The following is a 21,816-nucleotide window of genomic DNA, read 5'->3' as shown; positions in this document are numbered from 1 at the left end:
AATGTGATTTTCTGAATTCTTTTTAAAATTACAGACCTCTACATGCTTTGTAAGTAGGAAAACCTGCAAAATCGGCAGTGTATCAAATACTTGTTCTCCCCACTGAACAAAAATATGAACGCAACAATTTCAAAGATTTTACTGAGTTACAGTTCATATAAGGAAATCAGTCAATTAAAATATATTCTTTAGGCCCTAATCTATGGATTTCACATGACTGGGAATACAGATGTGCATCTGTTGGTCACAGATACCTTTTTAAATAAAGATAGGTGCATGGATCAGAAAGCCAGTCAGTATCTGGTGTGACCACCATTTGCCTCATGCAGCGGGACACATCTCCTTAGCATAGAGTTGATCAAGCTGTTGATTGAGGCCTGTAGAATGTTGTCCCACTCCTCTTCGATGGTTTTGCGAAGTTGCTGGATACTGGCAGGAACTGAAACACGCTGTCATGCACGTCGATCCAGAGCATTCCAAACATGCTCAATGTGTGAGATGTCTTGTGAATATGCAGGCCATGGAAGAATTGTGACATTTTCAGCTTCCAGGAATTGTGTACAGATCCTTGCGACATGGGACTGTGCATTATCATGCTGAAATATGAGGTGATGGCGGCTGTTGAATGGCACAACAATGGGCCTCAGGATCTCGTCACGGTATCTCTGTGCATTCAAATTGCCATCGATAAAATGCAATTGTGTTTGTTGTCCGTAGCGTATGCCTGCCCATACCGTAATCCTACTGCCACCATGGGGCACTCTGTTCACAACATTGACATCAACAAACCACTCGGCAACGCGACGCGAGATTCATCCGTGAAGAGCACACTTATTCAGCATGCCAGGGGCCATCGAAGGTGAGCATTTGCCCACTGAAGTCAGTTACGATGCCGAACTGCAGTCAGGTCAAGACCCTGGTGAGTACAACGAGCACGCAGATGGGCTTCCCTGCAACTTTTTCTTACAGTTTGTGCAGAAATTCTTCAGTTGTGCAATCTCACAGTTTCATCAGCTATCCAGGTGTCTGATCTCAGACGATCCCGCAGGTGAAGAAGCTGGATGTGGAGGTCCTGGGCTGGCGTGCTTACACGTGGTCTGCGGTTGTGAGGCCAGTTGCACTTACGGCCAAATTCTCTAAAACGACATTGGAGGCGGCTTATGGTAGAGAAATGAACATTAAATTCTCTTGCAACAGCTCTGGTGGCCATTCCTGCAGTCAGCATGCCAACTGCATGCTCCCTCAAAACTTGAGACATCTGTGACATTGTGTCGTGTGGCACAAGGTGTGCTGTTTAATCAGCTTCTTGATATGCCACACCTGTCAGGTGGATGGATTATCTTGGCAAAGGAGAAATACTCACTAACAGGGATGTAAACAAATTGGTGCACCAAATCTGAGAGAAATAAGGTTTTTGTGCGAATGTAGAATTTCTGGGATCTTTTATTTCAGCTCATGAAACATGGGACCAACACTTTACATGTTGCATTTATATTTTTGTTCAGTATAATATATTGATTATTTAGTGTGAGAATGGTATATGAATAACACCTCCTCCATAAAGAAATCCTAATATGAGATCTTCACATTGGACTTATAACCATACTTCACTCTTGATTAAACTATTAAAATCTACAGTAATTCAGATAATTACATCACCCTTTGTCATATATTCTATGTATCCAATCAAAGCTGTAAAGTACTGTGACATAAGTGCAATGCTACATTTCTACCCTTTTGATGGCTATGTTGTCTTGTTGAACCATGAATTTCTCATTGTCTCTTTTAGATGTACTACACATGGTTCAATTAAAAAGCTAAATATATGGACTATATATGCGTGGCAAAAATGTGTGCATTTCTTTAATTATACTTTTAACCAGCATACGTTAGTAGCAATGGAAAATACCAAATGAGCTTTTATTTTGCCATTTTCTATATACAGAGGATCCAATACACAGGAATGTGTCATTGTCAACAGATTTCTGGAGGACTGTGTACTGCTATATTTGTAATAAAAGAAACTAGAATATTTATTGTAGAGGTTGATTTGATGCAGAAGTGAGAGTAAATGCCAGTGAACACAGACCTCCAGAAACTGATCGACACTCCTATCCTAGACAGTGTCACCCCTCTTCAGCTACATAGCATTGCAGTATATTGGAAATACATTTGAAAATACTTATAAGTATACATTTGTCTGGTATCAGTATAGACGGAATGGCGTTTAACTTGCATTCGGAAGTATTGATTTTCTGCTAGCATTACAAGGCATACATATTCTCTCACACACACAAAAACGTAGTCACTGCTTTCCTTCAGAATGGATCAAACAGGCAGAGGAATGCTTTCATATATATTTCTACATTTATTGGAAATGGTCAAATGCAAAAAACAATTGTTACAACGTGGACCCGGAGACTATCAAAAGTGATTTTGGCATTGTTTCGACCAGGGCCTTTTACAGGCAGAACAAGGCTCAGTCTTGGGCAACCAACAAATCCTTTCCATTATGACACCATTCTCAAAGAAAGCAGAAATGATTTGCACAAGAGTGTATGGGAGGAGGTATAGAAAAGAGTAAGGGGGCAAAAGTAGGACAGCGGTACACAGATGAGAAAAAGTAACACCATGAAACTTTTAGACGTGTAACAGTCTAGATGGTATTGAATCAGGAATGAATGAAGGAAGCGGCATAGGGAAAAGGGATGTAGGTAGAGTGGGCTCATAGAAGTAAGATGGGTGCTTCAATAGAGTCTGAAGTTGAGGGGTGGTTGGACATATACATTTACATTTACGTCATTTAGCAGACGCTCTTATCCAGAGCGACTTACAAATAGGTGCATTCACCTTATAGCCAGTGGGATAACCACTTTACAATGTGTTTTTTTTGGGGGGTTGGGTTAAGGGGGGTAGAAGGATTACTTTATCCTATCCCAGGTATTCCTTAAAGAGGTGGGGTTTCAAATAAGATGGGGTGCTGGTGTGCTTCTGCCCCCAATGACCCTTTTAGGTCATTGTCACACAAATATTCCCACACCCATGTCCAGGGGTCTCAGTGTTTTGTCCCTTGACGCCATTCAGTCCCAGTTGCAGCGCTCAAATCGTGGTCATCGTGTGTCTGTGAATCACAACATGAAAGGCGATGAGTGACAACATTTCCACATATTGAGCCATATGAAATACAACTGAAGCATAGGGCAAGAGTTTGCTGCTAACATGTATACTGTGAGTCTGAATGATGAGAGCATCTTAACCCAGCTGTAGGTCCATTTTGTGTGTGTGGTCTTTTAAGCCTCAACATCAACCAGCTCTGGAGGTATTGGGGACTTGGGATGCTTACTGTCAAAGTGCTGCTTGAATGTCTTCGGGTCCGGCATCTGTGTCTGTAAGGGTCAGGTAAGGAATTAAGGATATCAATGGCTGAGACTGAATTTTCAGATGACAAAAAATAAGCAAAGCAATAAGATGCATCAAACTACTACACATCACACAGGCCAGTACAATGGACTAGACATGAAAAGAAACCTAAAACCTGAACTCTATCTGAGAAGTAGTTGGTGAACCAGGCGAGGCAGTCATTTGAGAAACCAAGGCTATTTAGTCTGCCAATAAGAATGCAATGATTGACAGAGTCAAAAGCCTTGGCCAGGTCGATGAAGACGGCTGCACATTACTGTCTTTTATCGATCGCGGTTATTATATTGTTTAGGACATTGAGCGTGGCTGAGGTGCACCCATGACCAGCTCGAAGAGGGGGATGACCGCGGCAACTTTCCAATCTCTGGGGATCTCAGATGATACGAAAGAGAGGTTGAACAGGCTAGTAATAGGGTTGCGACAATTTCGGCGGCTAATTTTAGAAAGAAAGGGTCCAGATTGTCTAGCCCAGCTGATATGTAGGGGTCCAGATTTAGCAGCTCTTTCAGGACATCAGCCATCTGAATTTGGGTGAAGGAGAAGCAGCGGAGGGTGCAGAGCTGGTGGCCGGGGTAGGGGTAGCCAGGTGGAAAGCATTGCCAGCCGTAGCAAAATGCTTATTGAAATTCTCGATTATCGTAGATTTATCGGTGGTGATAGTGTTTCCTAGCCTCAGTGCAGTGGGTAGCTGGGAGGAGGTGCTCTTATTCTCCATGGCCTTTTCAGTGTCCCAAAACTTTTTTGTAGTTAGTGCTACAGGATGCACATTTCTGTTTGAAAAAAGCTAGCCTTTGCTTTCCTAACTGATTGTGTATATTGGTTCCTAACTTCCCTGAAAGTTGCATATCGCAGGGGCTGTTCGATGCTAATGAAGTGCGCCACAGGATGTTTTTGTGCTGGTCAAGGGCAGTCAAGTCTGGGGTGAACCAGGGGCTATACATGAACTCTAACATTGGTTTCAGTTGGAATGACGGTAAATGACTCAGACATTAATGGCAAATATGGCAAACTGAAACTAAAATAACCAATTTACCTGAGTCTACAATGGCAGAGTCTTAATATAGAGTTCGGATAGTGAGAAGTAACTTTCAAGACTGAAGCAATTGTGCCCTATAGTGGTCGACTTTATACTGTACCAGCTTACAACACAACTAACATACACTGAGTGTACAAAACATTAGGAACACCTGCTCTTTCGATGACATAGACTGACCAGGTAAATTCAGGTGAAAGCTATGATCCTTTGCTCGTATGGTAGTAGGTGTATCATGAATGGTCCACCACCCAAAGGTCATTCAGCCAACTTGACACAACTGTGGGAAGCATTGGAGTCAACATGGGCCAGAATCCCTTTGGAATGCTTTCGAAACCTTGTAGAGTCCATGCCCCGACAAATTGAGGCTGTTCTGAGCAACAGGGGGTGCAACTCAATATTAGCAAGGTGTTCTTAATGTTTTGTACACTCAGTGTATGTAGGCCTACATGTTTTTAAATAGTACAGTATCACACATCACAGTACAATGCCATAAAGTGTGGGCCTGTAGTACATGTAAATCAACTTAAAGTTGGTTTTTATTTCCATAAGCAAAGAATAAAGCATAATTGTTCATGTAATATTAGCCTCATAACAACTCCAGGAATAGGAAATAGTGATGAAATAATCAAATAAATGAAAAAGACAGAGACAAATGCTTTTGAACTACTATTTATTTTATTTAAAAATGTCAAATTCAGTGCAAAGTATAGATCCCTGTTAGGTGGCAAAGTGTCACAAGAATCCTGTGGGGAGAGAAAACAAGAGAATACATTCATTTAATGGGTGTTAACTAATCAGGGTTCAACGAAGCAATTCGAGAGAGAGAGAGAGAGAGAGAGAGAGAGAGAGAGAGAGAGAGAGAGAGAGAGAGAGAGAGAGAGAGAGAGAGAGAGAGAGAGAGAGAGAGAGAGAGAGAGAGAGAGAGAGAGAGAGAGAGAGAGAGAGAGAGAGAGAGAGTGAGAGTGAGAGTGAGAGTGAGAGTGAGAGAGAGAAGTGTGGCGTGGCCCTTCAGGTCTCTGCAGTAGGACTACATGCTGGCCATGAGGTACTCCAGGTGGTACTCCAGGAGGCTGGAGAGCTCAGTGACCAGAGACTCTCGGTTAAAGTACCAGGCCAGCTGCTGCCCAAACATGTCATCTAGCAGAGCCATCAGCCCGCCCTGAAGGGAACCCCACACAACACATAGAAAATGGCTCTGAGCTACTAGCTTATCAAGAGGAGAGAGACAATGAGAGTTACTCCCCCTAAAACGGAATTGAAACCCTGTTATCCAGGAACGAGTAAAGAGGAAGTAAACTAGTAATAAGGAAGAAAACAGGAAGTAAACTCTTGACTCTTACATTGAGCAGCAACAGGTATCTCTCAGCCTTTGGCTCAATGCTGGCAACAGTGGGCAGGAAGGAGTACAGGAGAGCGTACAGACGCTCCATGAACCCACCAGGTTGCTAAAGTAAACAGAGGAGGAGAGAAGAGAAATTGAAGTGAAATTGCTAATAGACAGACATCTAAACATTTACCAGCGAGATGCTACTTACCACCATCAGGGATTTCTGAGCTGTCATCATCCCAAACAGCACCAGCTCAAAAGGACGTCTATCAGGTTAACATGATGGATCTAGGACAAGAAAACACGTTTGGAGAAAATAGGAATGATTTCAAATAGATCAGCTACTGTTCCGTATAAAAGACATGCATGTGGAAGAACTGAAAGTGAGACTTGAAAGAGTTAATGAACTCACCTTTGCCTCAGCCAGCTCCCCTCTCAATGTCAATCTGCTTGGAGGGGTCACTCAGGTAGTTCACAAAGTCGTTATAGGCACGGATGAATTCGGCCTCATCCTATCACAAAGCAAAGAGCAGTGATGTTAGTGCACAGAACACATTTCCCACGAGGACGCTCTCTTTCCCTTGAAGGACAATGAGTTAGTGAGCTACCATCTGGTGGACCTGAACCAGTGCGCCCAGTAGGACCTTTCCCGCCACAAACAGATGGTTCCTGCTCAGGGTGGAACCGAGCAGGGTCTAGAGAAGAGGGAAGAGTTAGGGTGAGACACCCATCTTCCTCTAGGAGACAGACAGAACAGGAAGACACAGAGAGTCAAAGAAAAGTGGGTCCACTCACAGTAAATGCCTGGCGCAGGGAGATGAGCCTCAGGCCGATGTCCTCCACTCTCTTGGTGGTAAGGTAGAGGCTGTGGAAGAGAGGGAATGGAGCATGTCAACCAGTACTGTCAATGGGGGATAACAGCATTGTGACCACTATCCTTCAGCATCTGACAAGCCCAGGCTACACACACATTTAGAGGGACTCACTTTAGCAGAGGAACCTCCCTCTCCTCAGGCAGCAGGTCCTCCTCCCAGCCCCTACAACAACAGAACAAACATTCAACATCAGTGACCAATGTAATGACATGACAAACAATGGGTCAATCGAAGGATCTTAATGCTACTAGTCAATAGTATGTGTATGTGTGTGTGTAACATCTGACCTCATAGCAGTTGTGGCCCTCAGGCTCTGGCTCAGTGAACTGCTGAGTGGTGGGCGTAGAGACGGAGGCAGCCTCCCGACCACGCCGAGAAGGAGAGCAGCCCATCCAGCCCCATGTGGAGAGTGGCGTACGCCACCGAGACATCAGTTTGCTGCTCAAAACACACACACACAACACACGTTATTAGAAAACAAACCATATCTAATGGGAAAATGCCCTGTAATTTCTATTCTATATACATAGGAAATTGTTTATTTACCTGGTAGCAGCCAAGCGTCACGGCCACAGACGTCTCGTGGCGGAGGTGAGACGCATACTGGGTCACCCTGCCAGCCACATACTGACAGAGAGAAACGACATGTTAAGGCCAAATGGAGTAAGTGAAGAAAAGCCTAATATAATACTAATTCAGTAGTATTTACATCTTACCTGGATCCAAGAGATGGACTGCACCTTGGTGGCACAGTAGGGGATGCCCTCTGGACTAAGTCTGTTTGTCTCCTTGGAGATGGCCCACATCAGTTGAGTCTCCAGGCCTCGAACCCTACACGCATGGTGCATCCTCACCACCACCTGCTGTGTAGTGAAACAACAAGACAACATCAACAAAACAATATCAGCCATCGCTGTAACATATTTCCATCAAGATCACATGACACTGACAATGTAGATTAGGATTAGGTAGTGACAAAGACACATACCTGGGATCCCCCACGCATGTAGGTGATAATGGGGCTGATGAACTGGAAAGTTCTCCAAGCTTCAGCCACCGGACCGGCATTGTTCTGCACAAGAGGGGGTTGACATTACAATACATTCAGGTTAGAAACAGCAAACACTGCAACAGTGATGTGACTGTGTGTGTGGGTCGCTTACCCTGATCACAACAGGCCCACAGTACAGGGAGCTAAACCTAATCGGTATCAACTGCCAATTACCAGTGGCCTCCTAAAGTAGAAAGCAGACAACAACGATTTTTAGAATGTCAAAGTGACACAAATTGAATATCTGGGATACTTTTCAAACATAAAACTTTCTGAAAATTGTACCTCAAGGATAGTCGGCACATCTGGCACCTCCTCAAGGATGGCTGGCAGCAGTGGTACATCCGGCACATCATCCAATGGCACAACCAACTGGACCTCATCCAGGACAGTTGATTCTAAAATTCGGAACATTGGAATACAAACAAACAAATGTTAGGATGTAAAACGTAGCGAGCTAGCTAGTACTACTAGTTCAAAAGTGCATCTCTTAGCAAAAGTTACTAAAGTTAACGTTAGCTTGCAAGTATGGATTACAGAAATACACAACATTTCACAAATTACATTTATATTGTTAAATGTGGTAAAATAAGAAGTTTAAACTCAACATACCCTCTTCGAAGTCGATGTCGCTGTCCACCTCCCGACGATTGCGAACTCTGCAAAACGGAAAAAGACAACAAAAACAACCCACAAATGAATTTGAACAACCTGTCGACGCAGTAGACCGCCGACTCTCCATTAATTTTGAAAAGCACCCAGGCATTTTCCAGCCGATTTTTCAGTCTCAGGTCTCAAAAATCAGTCAAGTTTGTTGTTGTTGAACAGCAAACTGAAGTTATTGTTGTTTTCAAACAGAAAACGTTCAATAGAACGGCGAGATGTTCTATCGGTTAGATGTCTCTTGGCAACACATATTTTAGAAAATTGTTGTTTACAAAATGGACAGCTGTGTTGCCATAGAATTGAGTTTGGAACTCTATGGTTACCATTAGAATTCTATAAAAATTCAATTCCATGAGTTTGGAACTCTATGGTTACCATTAGAATTCTATAAAAATGCCATTCCTAGTCATCATTCTAATTCTATTGACCCTATTTTGTCACCAGAGGATTTCCTATGTTGTTGGTATTGTAACGACCCTGTATTGTGTTCTGTGTTCATGGATGTGTTATCGTTCTCATGGGTACTAGCAGGGGTTAAATATGCCAGGACAGATGGAAAGGTTGGGGGGTATGATGGGTAATCCCGCGGGATTTTGGGAATGATTAAATAGGGGTTACGGTCTCTCTCTCTCGCTTCTGTTCGGGACCCTTGATTTGACATGTTCTATTTGTGTATGTTTGAGGTTTAGCGGCGTGGGTTGTGGCCTGAACAATAGCCCATTTAGGAATAAACCTGTGTTCTGCCTGTACACCTGGTGCCCGTCTCTCTTTTACTTTATGACCCAGCTGGGTCATTACATTGGTGTCAGAAGTGCTTTCGAACGACGGGATAGATCGAGATTAGGCGAGTTAGCTGTTTCAGTATAGGCCGTGGTTAGCTTTAGCGTGACTCGCATCTACGGTCAGGATGATCGGGGCGAGGCGGAAAGTTAAGGAAGAGTCGGACAAAGTGGCCGTTGTGGGCTCGGGTGTACCCGGTCGGGAGGGTCAGGCGATGACGGCTGTAGAAGAGCTGGAGAGCCACATGGCGGGAGTTAAATTGTCAGTCAGCAAGATGGCAGAACGGGCGGGTTTTCCTTCAAACCGCTCGACCAGAACAGACGCCACGGCGACGGAGATATCGACGTCACCGCGCGCGGAAATGGCTGGACCTCCTTATGTAAACAGAGATGGCAGCGCCCTATTGCCATTAGCCACGGTAGCGGCTAAACTCCCAAAGTTCAATGGACAAGGTAAATGGGAAGTTTTTTTCACTCAATTCGAGTTGTTGGCTAGAGCCGGGAGGTGGTCTGACGAGACGAAAGGGTTACAGCTTGCCCTGAGCCTGTCAGAGGAGGCGTCGGAATGCCTGCTAACGCTAGCCCCGGACGAGAGGGGCGACTACGGTGCGCTAGTGGAGGCATTGGGGGGGCCGTTCGGCAGCGATGCACAGCCCAACATGCTGCGGATTGAACTGAATAACAAAAAAGAGACTTCAGGGGGAATCATTAAAGGCGTTGGCAAGTGATATTCTGAGCCTGACCAGGCGGGCTTATGCAAATATGTCGATTGGGGTGCAAGACGAGCTGGCACGGGACAGTTTCATTAGAGCGCTCTCCCCCACCGAACTGGGTAAGCATGTGCAGATGTCGGACCCAGCATCTCTGCGGGCTGCAGTGGAGATAGCCAGGAAGAGGGAGCTGATCTGGGGTGAGAGAGTGAGAGTGGAGGTTGCCAGTCAACCAGAGGTGAGAGCAGCGGCGGCCGGGGTGCTGGGGGTCACCAAACCAGAGTGGGTCGACGAGTTGGGAGGGTTAGTCAAGACCGCTTCGCTTGTCATTGAGAAGGGCTCCAGACAACATCGCAGTGTCAGCTCAACTTCCATTGTCTGCTGGGGTTGTGGCCAGACTGGCCACATTCAGCGGGAGTGTGGCAGATTCTCCAGTCAACAGGGAAACGACAGCGGGTTCTCGCGCAGGGGGGCAGCGCGGGCCCATTCCTCCGCCCCGAACCCACAGTAAGCAGAAGATGTACCCAGCAGTGCAGGCAAGAGGGTGGGGACCTGCTTCCCAGGGTGTAGCGGCCACCGTGTTTCCTAGTCCGGTAGTTGTGGTGGGACGTACCACCATTGGGGACTTCTGCAATGTCATCGTCAAGGTAGAGGGGGTGGAATGTTTGGCCCTGGTCGACACGGGCTCTACAGTAACCCTGGTGAGACCAGACATACTACCTGTTGGGGTGCGGGTGGAGCCGACCTTTGTCCAGCTACGGACTGTCACGGGGAGCTAGCCCCCATGTTAGGGGAAGTGTCGGGTGTCTGTGACTGTGGGGGGGAGAACTGTGGGGTGTCCGGTGTGGGTAGCAGCGGTACAGGACCCCTGTATACTGGGAATGGACTTTTTGAAAAACTGTGGGGCTCAGTTGGACTTAGCTTCGGGCACTTTGAGGCTGTCGGGGGGCCCACAGTGGGAATGTCGCCTACGGGAGGGCCAGCAGGGGCAGGGCTGTCCCTCCGTCTTCCTCCAAGCTTGCCGAAACTCCACTGGTCGTCCCGGCTGCGCCCTTGGTCGTTGTTCCATCCCAGCAGCTGTCTCCGGCGGCAACGACCTTCACTCCCCATAATGGTGCAAGCACAGGCATCCCAGTAGCCCAAAAACACACTGGCTCCTTCACCCCATCAGCCCGACGGGGGAAGGAGGAAGTTATCGACGCCGTTGAGGCTGTGTGGCTGAAAAAACTGTCAAGGTCTGGACGAGGGACAACAGAGACAATTAAAGCAGCTGCTGTTTGACTTTAAAGATAGCTTCGCTTGGGGGAAGATGAGGTAGGGCAAACGCACCTGGTTCAGCACGACATCGACACTGGGGACAACCAACCCATTAAAATTCGGCCCCGTCGCATTCCCCTTGCCAAGAGGGAAGCAGCAGCCACAGCTATTGCTGACATGTTGCGGGCTGATTTCATTGAGCCATCAGATAGCCCGTGGTCCGCGCCGGTCGTCATGGTGCCTAAGAAAGGGGGGTAAACTTAGGTTTTGTGCGGACTACAGGGGCCTAAATTCTGTCACCATTAAAGACTCTTACCCCATACCGAGGATCGATGAGTCGCTAGACCACGTCAGAGGGTCCTCGTGGTTCTCTTCCCTTGATCTGCGCAGCGGCTACTGGCAGGTGCCCCTCTCGCCTGGGGCACGTGAAAAACGGCCTTCTCCACGGATAGGGGCCATTGGCAGTTCAAGGTGCTGTGCTTCGGGCTTTGTAATGCTCCTGCCACCTTTGAGAGGCTCATGGACAGAGTGCTGGCGGGGGTTCCGAGAGACGAGTGTGTCGTGTACCTAGACGACATATTGGTACATGGCACGTCGTTTGAGGGGGCACTGGGGGCACTTAGGCGAGTGCTGGAGAGGATCTCGGGGCGGGGCTAAAATTACACCCGGAAAAGTGCCATTTCATGCAAAGGGAGTTGGCGTTCCTGGGTCATCAGCTGGGTGGTGAGGGTATCAGCACGTTGCCAGACAAAGTGGAGGCTGTGAGGGGGGTGGCCAATTCCAAAGGAAAAAAAAGGAGGTTAAGAGCTTCCTGGGTCTGGCATCCTACTATCGTAGGTTTGTGAAAGGGTTTGCGGGGATAGCAGCTCCTTTGAACCACCTTCTCAAGAAGGACACTGTCTTTCAGTGGACCGAAGAGCACCAGCGGGCGTTTGAGGCCCTCAAACGTGCCCTGGTGGAGGCCCCTGTCCTGTCCTCACCAGACCCAAACCGTCCGTTTATTCTGGACACCGATGCAAGCAATGAGGGCTTGGGGGCCGTGCTGGCTCAGCGTGGTTCTGACGGGGAGCACGTAGTAGCTTATTACAGCAGAACTTTTGATAAGGCTGAAAACGCTACTGCGTGACAAGGAGGGAGCTTTTGGCTGTCGTGGCAGCAGTACGCCATTTCAAGTACTACCTGGGGGCCTGCCGTTTGTGGTGCGGACGGATCACTCCGCCCTGCAGTGGCTTCTCTCCTTCAAGGAGCCAGAGGGTCAGATCGCCCGCTGGTTGGAGGAGCTGCAACCCTACGACTTCCAGGTGGAGCACAGGGCCGGCCTTCGCCACAGCAATGCAGACGCCTTGTCCCGCCGCCCGTGTGCTGAGGACAGCTGTGGGTACTGCGCCAAACGGGTGGAGCGAGAGAGGGAACTGTGCATGGAGGAGGGAGTCACCGCCACGGTGAGTCAGCTGAGGGTGACAGAGTGCCGGGAGCTTGAGGCTGTGGACGTCGGGGAGTGGAGGCATCGCCAGGAGGAGGACGCAGAGCTGCGTCCTGTGCTGGGGTGGGTGGAAGAGAGAAGACGACCGCCATGGGGGGAAGTAGCCCCTCTATCACCAGTCACCAAAGGACTCTGGGCTAAATTCTCAGTCCTTAGAGTGGCTGAGGGAGTGCTCCAGAGGGGGTGGAAAAAAGCCAGCTACTGGAGAAATGACGTGGCAGGTAGTGGTTCCCAAAAGGCTGCAAGGGAGCGTGTTACAGCAGCTTCACGGGGGAGTAGGCGCAGGGCATTTTGGGGTCTCCAAAACGTTAAAGCGCGTACGTAAAGGCTTCTATTGGGCCAGGCACAGGAGGGATGTGGAGGACTTTTGCAGGCAGTGCGATGAGTGTGCTGCTAAGAAAGGACCTCCAGGTCAGTCACACGCCCTCCTACAACAATTCCCAGTAGGGGAGCCCATGGAGAGACTGGGGGTAGACATAGTTGGACCGTTTCCAATCACAGACAGCGGTAACAGGTGGATTCTAACTGCTATGGACTACTTCACCAAGTGGCCAGAGGCTTACGCTCTCCCAGACCAGGAGGCAGAAACAGTAGCTGATGCATTGGTAGGGGGAATAATCAGTCGGTTCGGGGTGCCACAGTCTATACACAGCGACCAGGGGAGAAACTTTGAGTCACGGGTGTTCTCAGAGTTGTGTAGACGGTTAGGCGCGGAGAAGACGCGCACTACTCCGCTTCATCCCCAGAGTGATGGGCTGGTGGAAAGATTTAACAGAACATTAGCACAACAGCTGGCTATCGTTACCTCAAAACACCAGAGAGATTGGGACACCCACTTACCGTTTATTCTCATGGCATGTAGGTCGGCTGTTCAGGAATCGACTGCGTGCTCCCCAGCGCTACTAATGTTAGGTCGTGAGTTGCGCACCCCAGCCGAACTGACGTTTGGCCACCCTCCTGATAACGACGACGGGGTTTTGCCTGGCCCGAACTATGTTCGTCGACTGCAGAACCGGTTAGAAGCGGCTCACACCTTCGCAAGAGAGCAACTCGAGAACGCAGGAATGCGCCAAAAGCGCCACTATGACTCACGCGCTAGGGGGAGGCACTTTGGAGCGGGAGAACGCGTGTGGCTTCACAACCCCACGCGCAAGAAGGGGCGGTGCCCAAAGCTGGACAGTGCCTGGGTGGGGCCGTGCCTGGTGATAGAGAGAGTGGGGGAGGTGACGTACCGGGTGGAGGTTCCCCACGGGGCAGGAAGGTGGTGGTCCACCGGGACCGATTGGCGCCCTACAGAGGGAGGAAAACGGTAGGGAATGGAAGTGAGGACTCTGATGTGAGCACACGGGGACAGTCTAGCGAGGAGACTCTAATGCAAGCTGAGCCTGGGACGGGGGCTGCCTCTTCGGGGGTGCTGGAAATGACATTGGGGCAGATGAGTGTTCTGGGGGTCCACCAGTGAGAGTCAAGGGAAGGCACAAGAGACTGATGCGACCTCCGGGTCGTTTTAAGGATTTTGTTTTGTAACCCTAGGGGCTAGGGTTTAGAAAGGAGGGGGCTATGTAACGACCCTGTATTGTGTTCTGTGTTCATGGATGTGTTATCGTTCTCATGGGTACTAGCAGGGGTTAAATATGCCAGGACAGATGGAAAGGTTGGGGGGTATGATGGGTAATCCCGCGGGATTTTGGGAATGATTAAATAGGGGTTACGGTCTCTCTCTCTCGCTTCTGTTCGGGACCCTTGATTTGACATGTTCTATTTGTGTATGTTTGAGGTTTAGCGGCGTGGGTTGTGGCCTGAACAATAGCCCATTTAGGAATAAACCTGTGTTCTGCCTGTACACCTGGTGCCCGTCTCTCTTTTACTTTATGACCCAGCTGGGTCATTACAGTATAATATAAAACAAAAACACCAAATGTTATTTTTAAGTCACTAGCTAGGTCAATGGCCCATTGACATGTTTTAGCATGTTTCATGGAAGTTGTTGTTGTTGTTGAACTTCTGAAAGTCTAGGCTTTGGCTCAGTGGATAATAAAGTATTGTGGAGCACAGACAACCCGGTTTAAAATATATTGACCAAATTCAGACAAGGGGGGCAAAGCCACAGCCCACTGAGGTAGGAGAGCACTGTAATATCTGCATAATAATAATCCACATCTCTTTTATAAACAGGATAGTATCATTGATTATATAAAAGTGCATGTATGAATAAGTCTGATTGACCTTTTTTCATGGCAGGTTCACCTTCTGAAGCCGGACGAGGTTCCCAAAGCGTGCTGCGCACCCACCAAGCTCAGTCCCATCTCCGTACTCTTCTGTGACGACAACAACAATGTGATCCTAAAGAAGCATCACAACATGGTGGTCAAAACATGTTATATTTAAATAACATTAAATGTAGCGACCCGCACAGACAGCTGTGTGTTATGTGTTAGGCTAGTAGATGGTTGTGTTGTATCTACCAGTACCCAGTGTTCGCGGGGTCCGACATGTCAATCAACCTGCTATCTGCCAATCACGGGAATGCCTGGAATGTTCTGATGCCGGGCATCCTGGCGGTTGGCGGAGTGGCGTGGAGGGGGGTTGGGCAGGGGGATGGAGCATTGGAAGTTAAGACCAGGTTTAGCCTTTGTTCTCTCTCTCTTTACGTCTGGGCTTCACAAGAGAAGGTCACGATTGGCTTGTGGGTTATCTTTCATTTATTTGGCGTGGGCTACGGCCAAACAGTAGCCTGTGTAAAGTTGGTTTAATAAACCGTCCATTCGTAAACTCAATCCTCTGTCTGGACAGTTGTTCTTTTATGATCTAGTCAGGTCATCACATTGGTGTCAGAAGTAAAAAACGTTGATAAAAGTTAGCCAGCTAGCTAGCTGACTTCTGTGGCTAGCTACCGTAGGTGAGAACGGGGTTGAAGATGCTTCGAGGGAATCCGAAAGTGAAGGTGGAGGTAGGGGACGATTATGGCCAAGGAGGTGCGTGTGCATGGACGTCGGGGGTTCTGGCTGAGGAGATCGCCAGGGCATCGGAGCCCAGAGGCCGCTTGAGGGAGGACGTTAGAGTGATGGCGGCTGAAGCGGGCATGAGTGCTTCGGTCGACTGTGTTTCGCGCGGATTCTGGTGGGCGGACCGAAGGGGTGACGTCGACGCGGCGGGACGAGGAATCTGGGGCTCAGGATGTAAACAAACATGGCGGCGCCCAGTTCCCGGCTGCGTCCGTATCCGTTAAGACCCCAAAGTATTCCGGTAAGGCGGATTGGGAAGCTTTTCATGCTCAGTTTGAACTGTTAGCTCATTTTAGGGGGTGGTCGGATGAAGATAAGGCACTGCAGTTGGCTTTATGCCTCACGGATGAAGCTCTGGCCTGTTTGATATTGATTAGCCCCGAGGACAGACGTGATTATGGTGCTTTAGTGGGAGCACTGAGGAGGCGCTATGGACAGTGTGTACAGCCCGGGCTACTGCGCTCCGAACTGAGTAATAGACGCAGGCAGCCTGGAGAGCCTCTACGGGTGCTAGCTAATGACATTGAGAGCCTCTCTCGGCGGGCATATGCTCACATGCCCCCTCCGTGCAGAGCGAGCTAGCACGGGACCAGTTCATACAGGCGCTCTCTCCTACGGAGCTGCGCATACAGACCCAGCTGGCTCATCCTGAGTCATTGCAGGTAGCCTTGGAGATGGCTTTGGAGAGGGAGCTGGTGTGGGCTGGGGCTTCAGCTGGGGCTTTGGTGGGGGTGCAGGGAGACAGACCCTCTTGCGAGCTGGGGGGCAGAGCAGCCCGAGCCGGAAAAGCCTGCATGGGTGGCTGAAATGACAGAACTCATTCGTGCTGTGTCGCTACAGGCGGCACGAAACACACGCCCTGGTCCCAGGGTCTGCTGGGGTTGTGGCCAGCCAGGCCATCTGCGCCGAGATTGCCCCATGTCCCCCAGAGCTCAGGGAAACGGCTCGGGGTCCGCATAGACCGGGTAGTGCGGACCCCTGGCTTTCTATCCCAACCACCATCTTCTTCAGGAGGAGCCCACCGGCACAGACGGGAAGCAAGGCTCCACTTCCCCCAGAAGCAGACGAGGGCAAGCGGATGGAGCCTGTTGTTGTGGTGGGCCGGACCTGTGTTGGGGACTTTTGTCATGTCCCTGTCACTGTGGAGGGGGTGCCCTGCTCCGCCCTGGTGGACACTGGGTCCACAGTAACCCTGGTGAGGCCAGATATTGTGCCAGGTTGGACTCAGTGTGAGCCTACAACTGTGCAGCTCCGCACAGTCACAGGTGAGCTGGCACCCATGAAAGGGAAGGGAATAATGACTCTGACAGTAGGGGGCAGGACTGTGCGTCATCCTGTGTGGGTGGCGGCTGTGCAGGACCCTTGTATCCTGGGGTTGGACTTTCTTAGGAGCACAGGCTGCCAGTTAGACCTAAATAGGGGCACACTGAGCTTCCAGGGAGGGCAGGAGGTCACCATGGCCCCTAATGTCACATTCACTCAACCCAACAAACCCTTTACTCCAACAGTTAAAGCAGCAGAGACTCATGGCTGCCCCCCTCCCCCCACATCTGGGTGTGACTTTTCCCCAGCCCCCTGTCACCTACGGCGTTGCGTTACATTCCCCAGCTACCTCCACGACACAGTCCTCTGTGAGCCCGGGCCGCGCCCCCCAGCCCAGCTACCCCAGATGGGAGGGGAGAGGACACTGTCTGCAGTGAGGGAGATATGGGGGAGGAACTGTGTTGGTCTTGACCCCGAGCAGCAGGAACGGTTGAGGCAGTTGCTGTTTGAATTCAGAGACAGCTTTGCGCTGAGTGAGGAAGAGGTGGGTCAGACTCATCTGGTGCAGCATGAGATCGACACAGGTGATGCTCGACCTATCAAGATGCGTCCCCGCCGTATCCCGCTGGCACGCCAGGAGGCGGCAGACAAGGCTGTGTTGGAGATGCAGCGGGCAGACTTCATTGAGCCCTCAGACAGCCCCTGGGCGGCGCCAGTCGTCATGGTTCCGAAGAAGGGGGGTAAGCTGAGGTTCTGTGCGGACTACAGGCGGCTGAATGAGGTAACCAGGAAGGACTCATACCCCATACCACGTATCGATGAGTCGCTGGACCTGGTTAGGGGGTCCTCCTGGTTCTCCTCACTAGACCTCCGCAGTGGCTACTGGCAGGTGCCCCTCTCCCCAGAGGCCAGAGCCAAAACTGCGTTCTCCACTAACAGAGGACACTGGCAGTTCAAGGTCCTGTGCTTTGGCCTGTGCAACGCTCCAGCTACTTTTGAGCGTTTGATGGACAGGGTGCTGGATGGCATCCCCCGACAGCAGTGTCTGGTATACCTCGATGACATCCTGGCCCATGGCAGCTCCTTCCAGTCAGCCCTGGGGGCGCTACGGTGCGTGCTGGAGAGGGTGGCTGCCGCAGGTCTGAAGCTCCACCCCGAGAAGTGCCACTTCATGAGGAGAGAGGTGTCCTTCTTGGGCCACCGAGTGGGGAAGGAGGGGATCAGCACCATGGAGGACAAGGTAGCGGCTGTCAGAGACTGGCCCACCCCCACCGACCAGCGTCAGCTGAAGAGCTTCCTGGGCCTGGCCTCGTACTACAGGAGGTTTGTACGGGGCTTCTCAAGCGTTGCTGCTCCACTGAACCGCCTGCTGCCGAAGGACAAGGCTTTCACTTGGACAGTGGAGTGTGAGGAGGCATTCAACACCCTCAAACGTGCACTGATCGAGGCCCCGTGCTCGCCCCCTGACCTCACATTGCCCTTTATCCTGGACACAGACGCGAGCAATGTGGGCATGGGTGGGGTGCTGGCCCAGGTGGGGCCAGAGGGGGAGAGAGTGGTGGCGTACTTCAGCAAAACATTTGACAAACATGAGCGCCGCTACTGTGTCACCCAGGGGGAGCTCTTGGCTGTTGTGGCTTCCGTCAAACACTTCAAGTACTACCTGGGTGGTCTGCCCTTTACTGTAAGGACTGACCACTCTGCTCTCCAGTGGCTCATGTCTTTCAGAGAGCCAGAGGGGCAGGTGGCACGCTGGTTGGAGGAGCTTCAGCCGTATGACTTCACGGTGGTGCACAGGGCAGGGGCATGCCACTCCAACGCCGACGCCATGTCCCGTCGGCCCTGTACTGCAGACGGCTGCCGCCACTGTGAACGGAGAGAGGGACGGGAGAGAGAGCTGTGTGCAGAGGAGGGGGTCTGTGCCACAGTGTGTCGGGCGAGCGGGCCTGTCTGCTGTGAGCTGCAGACTGTCGACGTGGCTGAATGGGGGCAGCAGCAGGGACGGGACACAGACCTACAGCCAGTGCTACAGTGGGTAGAGGCGCAGGTGAGGCCACCATGGGAAGAGGTGACAGCGCTCTCACTCGCGACCAAAGGGTTGTGGTCAAAGTTTGAGCGACTGCGGCTGGCTGATGGTGTGTTACAGCGGGCATGGAAGGAGTCAGCTACGGGGGAGGAGAGGTGGCAGGTGGTGGTCCCAAAAGCATTGCGGGAGGCTGTGCTCCAGAGTACTCAGGGGGGGGGTGGGGACTGGACACTTTGGGGTCACAAAACACTGCGCCGCCTCCGTCAGGGCTTTTACTGGGGGGCAGCACAAGAGGGATGTGGAAGACTTTTGCCGCCGCTGTGACAACTGCACAGCGAGAAAGGGCCCCCCAGGCCGCTCTCATGCTCAGCTCCAACAGTTCCCAGTGGGGGCTCCCATGGAGAGGGTGGGAGTGGATGTAGTTGGGCCGTTCCCCACCACAGACAGTGGAAACCGCTGGGTGCTCACGGCCATGGACTATTTCACAAAATGGCCCGAGGCCTATGCTCTGCCTGACCAGGAGGCAGAGACCATCGTCGACGCCCTGACAGCGGGGATGTTCAGCAGGTTTGGAGCTGCAGAGTCCATCCACAGCGACCAAGGCAGAAACTTTGAGTCCCGTGTGTTCGCCACCATGTGTGAGAGGCTGGGTATGCACAAGACCCGCACTACTCCTCTCCATCCTCAAAGTGATGGCCTTGTGGAGCGCTTCAACAAAACGCTTGGACAGCAGCTGGCCATCGTCTCTTCCAAACACCAGCGTGACTGGGACAAGCACCTGCCTATGGTCCTCATGGCATGCCGCTCCGCTGTCCAAGACTCCACCTCCTGCACGCCTGCCCTCCTCATGCTGGGGAGAGAGATCCGTACCCCTGCGGAGATGGCGTTTGGTCGGCCCCCTGGATAGCCCTCATGTTTCCCGGGGCCGGAGTATGCCCGGAGACTCCAGGACCGCCTGGAGACAGCCCACACCTTCGCCAGAGAGCAGCTGCTGAATGCAGGTGTGAGGCAGAAGAGGAACTATGACGTGCACACCCGGGGAAGGCACTTTGTGGCTGGGGAGCTGGTCTGGGTCTACAGCCCGCTAAGGAAAAAAGGCAGATGCCCCAAGTTGGACAGTCACTGGGTGGGGCCCTGCAGTGTCCTGGAGAGGGTAGGGGAGGTTGTTTACCGGGTGCAGCTTCCTCCCAGGGGGAGAAAGGTGACACTGCACCGGGACAGGTTAGCCCCATATAGAGGGGCCTCTTCTCCCCAAACCCCAGGAACCCCCACAATTCCCCTCTCTGGCAATGACATTCTCCAGGCACCCACCCCCATGTGCCGCAGACAAGGCTCCAGACAGCCCACTCCCCCTGTGTCACCGCGTGGTTCCCCAGAGCCACGGACTGTATTACCCGTTCCCGCTTCCTTGTCCCCCATGTCCTTGCCTTCATCCCCTGGTTCCCAGAGGGGCACTCTGCGGCCATCACAGCCACGAAGGCAAAGGAGACCTCCGGGTCGCTTCAGAGACTTTGTTTGTTCCCTCGGGGACGAGGGACTTTGTGGTGGGGGCTGTGTAGCGACCCGCACAGACAGCTGTGTGTTATGTGTTAGGCTAGTAGATGGTTGTGTTGTATCTACCAGTACCCAGTGTTCGCGGGGGTCCGACATGTCAATCAACCTGCTATCTGCCAATCACGGGAATGCCTGGAATGTTCTGATGCCGGGCATCCTGGCGGTTAGCGGAGTGGCGTGGAGGGGGGTTGGGCAGGGGGATGGAGCATTGGAAGTTAAGACCAGGTTTAGCCTTTGTTCTCTCTCTCTTTACGTCTGGGCTTCACAAGAGAAGGTCACGATTGGCTTGTGGGTTATCTTTCATTTATTTGGCGTGGGCTACGGCCAAACAGTAGCCTGTGTAAAGTTGGTTTAATAAACCGTCCATTCGTAAACTCAATCCTCTGTCTGGACAGTTGTTCTTTTATGATCTAGTCAGGTCATCACATTGGTGTCAGAAGTAAAAACGTTGATAAAAGTTAGCCAGCTAGCTAGCTGACTTCTGTGGCTAGCTACCGTAGGTGAGAACGGGGTTGAAGATGCTTCGAGGGAATCCGAAAGTGAAGGTGGAGGTAGGGGACGATTATGGCCAAGGAGGTGCGTGTGCATGGACGTCGGGGGTTCTGGCTGAGGAGATCGCCAGGGCATCGGAGCCCAGAGGCCGCTTGAGGGAGGACGTTAGAGTGATGGCGGCTGAAGCGGGCATGAGTGCTTCGTCGACTGTGTTTCGCGCGGATTCTGGTGGGCGGACCGAAGGGGGTGACGTCGACGCGGCGGGGACGAGGAATCTGGGGCTCAGGATGTAAACAAACATGGCGGCGCCCAGTTCCCGGCTGCGTCCGTATCCGTTAAGACCCCAAAGTATTCCGGTAAGGCGGATTGGGAAGCTTTTCATGCTCAGTTTGAACTGTTAGCTCATTTTAGGGGGTGGTCGGATGAAGATAAGGCACTACAGTTGGCTTTATGCCTCACGGATGAAGCTCTGGCCTGTTTGATATTGATTAGCCCCGAGGACAGACGTGATTATGGTGCTTTAGTGGGAGCACTGAGGAGGCGCTATGGACAGTGTGTACAGCCCGGGCTACTGCGCTCCGAACTGAGTAATAGACGCAGGCAGCCTGGAGAGCCTCTACGGGTGCTAGCTAATGACATTGAGAGCCTCTCTCGGCGGGCATATGCTCACATGCCCCCCTCCGTGCAGAGCGAGCTAGCACGGGACCAGTTCATACAGGCGCTCTCTCCTACGGAGCTGCGCATACAGACCCAGCTGGCTCATCCTGAGTCATTGCAGGTAGCCTTGGAGATGGCTTTGGAGAGGGAGCTGGTGTGGGCTGGGGCTTCAGCTGGGGCTTTGGTGGGGGTGCAGGGAGACAGACCCTCTGTGC

The 21,816-nt window shown here is 51.1% G+C and overlaps 1 protein-coding gene and 1 long non-coding RNA gene across 2 annotated transcripts; both read right to left on the bottom strand.

Moving 5' to 3' along the window:
- Window positions 1-6,222: 6,222 nt before the first annotated feature.
- LOC123491511 lies at window positions 6,223-6,820 on the bottom strand. Its single transcript, XR_006661355.1, has 3 exons — window positions 6,770-6,820; window positions 6,579-6,648; window positions 6,223-6,295 (listed from the first exon to the last, which is right to left on the bottom strand). It is a non-coding gene; the product is annotated as an uncharacterized LOC123491511 (long non-coding RNA).
- Window positions 6,821-6,976: 156 nt separating this feature from the next.
- Window positions 6,977-8,596, bottom strand: LOC123491458. Its single transcript, XM_045222244.1, has 7 exons — window positions 8,322-8,596; window positions 7,995-8,107; window positions 7,822-7,893; window positions 7,647-7,730; window positions 7,375-7,521; window positions 7,205-7,285; window positions 6,977-7,096 (listed from the first exon to the last, which is right to left on the bottom strand). The coding sequence occupies exons 1-7, from the start codon at window positions 8,473-8,475 to the stop codon at window positions 6,977-6,979; spliced, it is 771 nt and encodes a 256-aa protein (XP_045078179.1). The 5' UTR covers window positions 8,476-8,596.
- Between the last annotated feature and the right edge of the window lie 13,220 nt (window positions 8,597-21,816).

This window comes from Coregonus clupeaformis, chromosome 8 (genome assembly GCF_020615455.1).
Source record: "Coregonus clupeaformis isolate EN_2021a chromosome 8, ASM2061545v1, whole genome shotgun sequence".
Taxonomy (NCBI): domain Eukaryota; kingdom Metazoa; phylum Chordata; class Actinopteri; order Salmoniformes; family Salmonidae; genus Coregonus; species Coregonus clupeaformis.
Note: the sequence above shows the minus strand (reverse complement) of the source record. Positions and strands in the feature narration are given on the sequence as shown.